The 6451-nt window shown below is 41.3% G+C and overlaps 1 protein-coding gene across 2 annotated transcripts in view; it reads left to right on the top strand.

The window, feature by feature from the left end:
• The window catches only part of LOC132773892 (cytochrome P450 4A6-like), a 21330-nt gene extending 17589 nt beyond the window's left edge, over positions 1–3741 (top strand). For both annotated transcript variants that reach the window (XM_067467893.1, XM_060773458.2), the window contains exons 11-14: positions 43–176; positions 923–987; positions 2051–2133; positions 2761–3741. In XM_067467893.1, coding sequence (XP_067323994.1) covers positions 43–176; positions 923–987; positions 2051–2133; positions 2761–2929 — 451 coding nt within the window. In that variant the 3' untranslated portion in view covers positions 2930–3741. The remainder of the gene's footprint in view (positions 1–42; positions 177–922; positions 988–2050; positions 2134–2760) is intronic.
• Positions 3742–6451: the final 2710 nt, after the last annotated feature.

Below are 6451 nucleotides of genomic sequence, written 5' to 3' on the forward strand. Positions count from 1 at the left end.
TGAAAGGATCTGTTTAAACACAGTTTCATTTGATCTCTTCAGGGATGACCTTGGAAAGATGCCTTACACCACCATGTGTATAAAAGAGTGCCTCCGCCTTTACCCCCCAGTCCCTGCGGTGGCTCGACAACTTAGCAAACCCATAACCTTTTGTGATGGACGCAGTTTGCCTGAAGGTTAGTTCATTCTGATACTCTCTGTGGACATCTTCTGGATCTATCCTTGATATAGAGTGGGAAAAATCATTTAGCTAGCATTGTTCTCTTTCATAAATAGTATAATATTGTGCTCTTTTGCAAAAATTAGATAGTGATTTATTTATTCATTTATAATTAGTTAGTTAGTACTCTGCTTCTCTCCTGGAAAGGGTGTCAAATTGCCTTTAAAACATAATTAAGATAACAATGTATTGTATAAAATTGGATTGCTCTACAGAAGCGGTTCTCAAACTGTGCTCTGCAGAGCCCTTACGGTTCCACAAAGCATAGTCAGGGGCTCTGTGCTTCCCTTCTCCTCCTCCTTCCCCTCCAAGGGGCAGTTTCAGGGCCCTTTCCGGAGGGAGTGGGTCCTTTCCCACCAAGAAGTAGTGCTTGGATCCTGCTGCCACTGCCACCATCAAGCCTGGAACATGCTGAGGCTGGCAAACCCAGCTGCAAAAGGATCAACACAAAATGACCCATAATGCTACTGGGGCATCTTAGGGCACAAGTGGTCTTATATATTTCTTTTGCAATATGGAGTGGGAAGGGAGGGACAAGGCATGTGAACGTGGCCTGCTTTAGATCACTTTTAGTACCCGTAGAATCCATGGTTCTCAAATTCAGTCATCTGAATACTCAACTGATACTTAAGATGTGTAACAGTTCTGAATAATTATATTTCTTGGCTATTGAGATTAACCCTGTAATGTCATTTTTTTCAGAAACAGTCGTCTCAATTAGCATCTATAATATCCACCGAAACCCAAGCATATGGGAAGACCCAGAGGTAACTGCAATGAGTTAAAGGCAGGTGGCAGCCCTGAGAAATAATTTCTAAGTGTGAAAGCATCCCTTTGGCACAACTAATTTGAATGTTTTAATTCAAATCCAAGAAATGTCATTGTGGAGTAGTGTTATGCAATCCTCACAAACTGGGTGTGTTACAGTTAAGGTAAAAGTAAAGTATGCCAGGTACTGAAGAGCCATAATAGTCTTCCAGCCATGCCTGTGTGGTTCCCAGAATCATCTCTTTCTCTCTTGGAAAGCAGGATACTTTCCAAGACTGCGTAATAGGAAAAGGTAACGACCACTTATGGCAATCCTAAGATGAACCTATCATGGGATTTTATTGACAAGATTTGTTCAGAAAGATTTGCACTCCTCTTCCTCTGAGGCTGCCAGAATGAGATTTGCCCAAGATCACACAGGGTTTCCATGGCCAAGAGAGGATTCAAACTGGACCCCAGTCATAACTCAGTACTTAAGCACTGTGCTGGCTCTCCCTATAAATATTATCTGTCTATCTATCCTATTATTTCTGCCCATCTTTCACTTTGTTTTTTAGTGTCTTATGTAAATGCTTTAAAGCAGTGAGGCAAGCACGTGTCAAGGGAATAGTGAGACACTTAGAATCATAAAGTTGGAAGAGATCCCGTGGCCATCCAGTCCAACCCCCTGCCAAGAAGCAGGAAAATTGCATTCAAAGTACCCTGACGGATCCAGCCTCTGTTTAAAAGTCTCCAAAGAATGAGCCTCCACCACACTCCAGGCAGAGAGTTCCACTGCTGAACAGCTCTCGCAGTCAGGAAGTTCTTCCTAATGTTCAGGTGGAATCTCCTTTCCTGTAGTTTGAAGCTATTGTTCCATGTCCTAGTCTCCAGGGCAGCAGAAAACAAGCTTGCTCCCACCTCCTCATGACTTCCCCTCGCATATTTATACATGGCCTTCATCATGTCTCCTCTCAGCCTTCTCGTCTGCAGGCTAACATGCCCAGCTCTTTAAGCCACTCCTCATGGGGCTTGTTCTTGCATTTAGAAATGCTAATGAAAGATCTTTACATTTTCTACTAGGTATTTGACCCCACACGATTCTCACCAGAGAAATCATCACATAGACATTCCCATGCTTTTGTGCCTTTTGCTGCTGGACCAAGGTAGGTATGAAATTAATTTGTTAAACCATTAAAAATATTTTATGTGAAGAAAAGTAAATCCCATGGTTCTGTAAATGCTGAAAGTTGGCTAATCATTTGGTTGATTGTGTAAGGTACCTAAGTTAGTAAATTATAAAAAACAAGTCTTTAGGAAAAATACTGATTTCCATATTCTATATTTTTGTTTTAAAATGCATTTGTGAATGGGGTGCTGTCCACATGCAGTCTTTTAAATTGGGAGATAAAGCTGTGTAAGATCTTAAGTGCCCCTTGGTGGTGTAGCTGGTTAAACCACTGAGCTACTGAACTTGCTGATTGAAAGGCTGGCGATTCGAATCTGGGGAGCAGGGTGAGCTCCCGCTATTAGGCCCAGCTTCTGCCAACCTAGCAGTTGGAAAACATGCAAATGTGAGTAGATCAATAGGCACTGCTTCTGTGGAAAAGTAATGGCACTTCATTCAGTCATGCCAGCCACATGACCTAGAACGTGTCTACAGACAAGGCTGGCTCTTTAGCTTAGAAATTGAGATGAGCACCACCCTCAGAGTCAGACACGACTAGACCTAATACCAGGAAAAACTTTTACCTTAAGATCTTAAGTTGTCTTAGTCTTTTCTCTTCTTTCAGGAATTGCATTGGACAGCAGTTTGCCATGAATGAGATGAAAGTAGCTCTTGCTCAGATCCTGCTCCGCTTCGAAATCTTACCAGATCCAGCAAACATTCCTATTCCAATCCCTCAGGTTGTCTTGAAGTCTGCAAATGGGATTCACCTGTTTCTAAAAAAACTCGACTGACTTAGGACTGTATCACACGAGGCTTGTGAAGCTATATTACCATGGGATAATGGTGTCTTTGGTCATTACTACGCACTGCATAACACTGTTCTGATCCTTGTAGCTGTTTTCATATTCCACCCACTCCTCTCAGTCATTCTTCTTTTCCACAGTGGATTTACATGCAAAAGTTCCTCTCATTGCAGTTCTGTTCTCAGGCAGCAGTGGGTGTGATTTTAGAGTTCTAGCGCCCTCCTTCCCCTTCCCTCTTCTCCTCTCGCCTCTCTTCCCTTTCCTTTTGTGAGGAAGGACTCTCATTCTTTCAGGAATGGTGGCCTCATGAGGAAGGACTTCCACTGCTTCTGTGGTGGAGTTTAGCTGTTTCTTCCACCCCCACCAAAGAAGTGATGGGATCTTTCTTTGCAAGAAAGAACTCCCATTGTTTCTCTGGGTGGATGCAGCCACCATCTCCTCACTCCCCAAAGAAGGGCTCTTCCACACAGCCCTCTATCCCAGAATATCGAGGCAGAAAATCCCACAATATCTGCTTTGAACTGGGTTACCTGAGACCACAGATAATGTGGGATTTTCTGCCTTGATATTCTGGGATCTAGGGCTGTGTGGAAGGGTCCGGTGACAACATTCCTACCTCACAAAGAAGAATTCCCATTGCTTCTTTGGAGGGGCACAGCTGATTTCCCCACCTTACACTCACAAGAAATGACTATCTTTCCTGGGGGAAAATTTCTTCATACATCAGCCTTACAGTTTCCTTGCATGAAGTCCCTTCTCGCTCACCACACACACACACTCACCCACACCAACCCCCCCCCCCCCACATCATTTTATTGTTTTTTACTTCTCTGGCAAGCCTGAGCTCATTCTGGCTCTCTCCCTACATGTTCCCTTTGGTGATTTCTGCCTTTTCCCATTTTTTGTTCATGTTCATTTGAAATCTTCGCTCAGTTGGAAGTTCTTTGGTTATCCACTCTAGTTAGTTTAGGCTGGATCTACACTGCCCTGTATCCCAGGATCTAATCCCAGATTATCTGATTTAAACTGGATTATATTGGTCTGCAATGCCAGATAATCTGGGATAAGCAGATAATCTGGAACCAGATTCTGGGATATAGGGCAGTGTAGATCCAAGCCTTAGACACCTCCCATTTTTCCTTCTCATTGAAATTGCTTGAAATTATGTCTTCAATATGTCACTGCTAAGAAACTCCCATTTTTCATGAATTCTTTTAGTATTACTGACATCAGGAGCATATCCAATATTTTCATAAGTTTACTGAAACCTGCTTTCATAAGATATAGAATGTGTGTCTATGCTCATCTTATTATTTCTGTTGTATAACAAACTCCAGGAGAACATGGTCATTCACACCCAAGGATCCTAGCACTTTCACTCCATTAACAAGGTCATCACTGTTGCTTAGAATTAGATCTGAAACATCTGATCACTTTGTTTAATCTTTCATCTTTTTGACAATGAAATTTTCTGAAATGCCCTTATATTCATGTCAGACTTCAATTTGTAACAATATTAGAATAGTTAAAATCTTCCATTGCTACTACATCTCTCTGTACCGATGGGGTAATCTGTTCCAATAAGGCAGGACTGCACAACCTGCTAACTTCAGGTATTTTGAACTTTAGCTCCCAGAATTCCTGAGTATTGGAATAACTGATTAGGCCTTCCGGGAGTTGGAGGCCCAAACACCTAGAGAGTTGTGCAGGTGTGCAATAAGTCCTCAGTCTAGCTTGTGGATCTGTGGTATACCTCCACAATCACACCCCTGTCATTTTTCACCGTATTAATAGGTAGCCATATGCTCTCAACCTGGTTTCCAGGGTTTAAGTCATGCATTTTTTTCACAAATGAAAACATTCTTGACATATAATACTACTATTCTCTTTTTCAGATTGGTCTGTTTCTCAGAAATAGATTCTAGATTATTACATCATATTTGCTTTGTTGTATTAAGCATCCATCTTGTTTATATCCTATGCTCTGTGCATTAGTTAGGGACATATGACATCCCATGGTTGTGTTGTATTAATTGCTTATGAGACTTTTAAACTAAGTTATGTTGGGGAAGGGTTGATTAGGCGCTGGAAATTATAGCCAGATTATAGAGAGGTAAAACAAAAACATTCCCGCCAACTGCAAAAAGGTGTAACCCATTGCTTGCTTGAAGACCATCTTCATGAAAGTGGAGAACATGGTCCAAGAAATCAGATCATTCCTGGTGACATCATCTGCTTGCTGAGCCAATTGTTCAACTCCACTATTCTTCTCTCCCTTCCTTCAACAGGACAGTGGTTCTCAACCTGTGGGCCCCCAGATGTTTTGGCCTTCAACTCCCAGAAATTCTAACAGCTGGGATTTCTGGGAGTTGTAGGCCAAAACACTTGGGGACCCACAGGTTGGGAACCACTGAACTAGGACGAGAGATGAAATGGCAACCTGTGAATCAAGGCCCTCTAGCTTCAAATCCAAGACCTTGTAATCCCCTATGATAACTTGAAGGCTATGTCTTGCAATGTCATTTGTTTCCCACATGGTCCAAAAGGACCAAAATGCATAAGCATTTATGCTATTCTAGATGAACTTACATTGTGAAGGATTGGGAGTTCTGCTGGATCTTACTCTTCCGGAATATTGTTCAACTATTATCTGCGTAAAGGACAGGGGTCATATTCTGTGTCACCATAATGGGTTTTGCTAGTGTGAAATACAGCTTATAGTTTAAAACTCTTGTCTATGTCCGGTGCAGAATGGCATGCTATGCAAGGGTTAAAAGCATAGTGATTTATTTCCTAGAGTGTGAACTGTTCTGGGATACGTCACACATTCCAATGACATGAACTTGAGATAAGGACTGCTGGGCATCCACTTCTTTCAGCCATGCCAAGGAACAAGCAGGCTGAATGTAAATAGTTCTGTTTGTTATTTTCTGTAGCTGTTAGAAAGGACCTAAATAAACGTGCCACTTCAAGGCTTTGAAGCTGATGGATGACTGTGTACTCTGCTTTATTGCGTGCCTCAGTGCCGCTGCACTGAGGCCGAAGTTTTATTGACATTCTGGTGTAGCTGTGTAGGTCATATAGCAAAATAAATAACAATCCAAAATCCATACTACTTTTATTGGCCAACTAAAACACACACAAAATATGCAAGCTTTCAAAGCTCTACTGGCCTCTTCATTAAATGTTAACCCAGTGAGTTTAACTTAAAATAGTAAAATAATTTTTACTGGTAGAGGTTGAATGAAATTATTTTGCAAAATGATGCAATCATTAAGAAAGCTAAAATATACTGAAAGAATTTTTGGAAGATGGATAAAGGCACTGAGATCTGAATGGTATGGGATGCTAGAAAAGTATTCTTGTGAAGATATTTTATATAGCAAGATCAGAGCTAAAGAAAAAAGGTAAGTGAGAATGTAGATGATTATGGATGAACTACAAATGGAAAAAAAAAGAACTAAAGAAGTCCCCCTAGAAAACTGATGTAGTGAATCAAATTAAAATATT

Source organism: Anolis sagrei, chromosome 4, assembly GCF_037176765.1.
Source record: "Anolis sagrei isolate rAnoSag1 chromosome 4, rAnoSag1.mat, whole genome shotgun sequence".
Lineage (NCBI taxonomy): Eukaryota > Metazoa > Chordata > Lepidosauria > Squamata > Dactyloidae > Anolis > Anolis sagrei.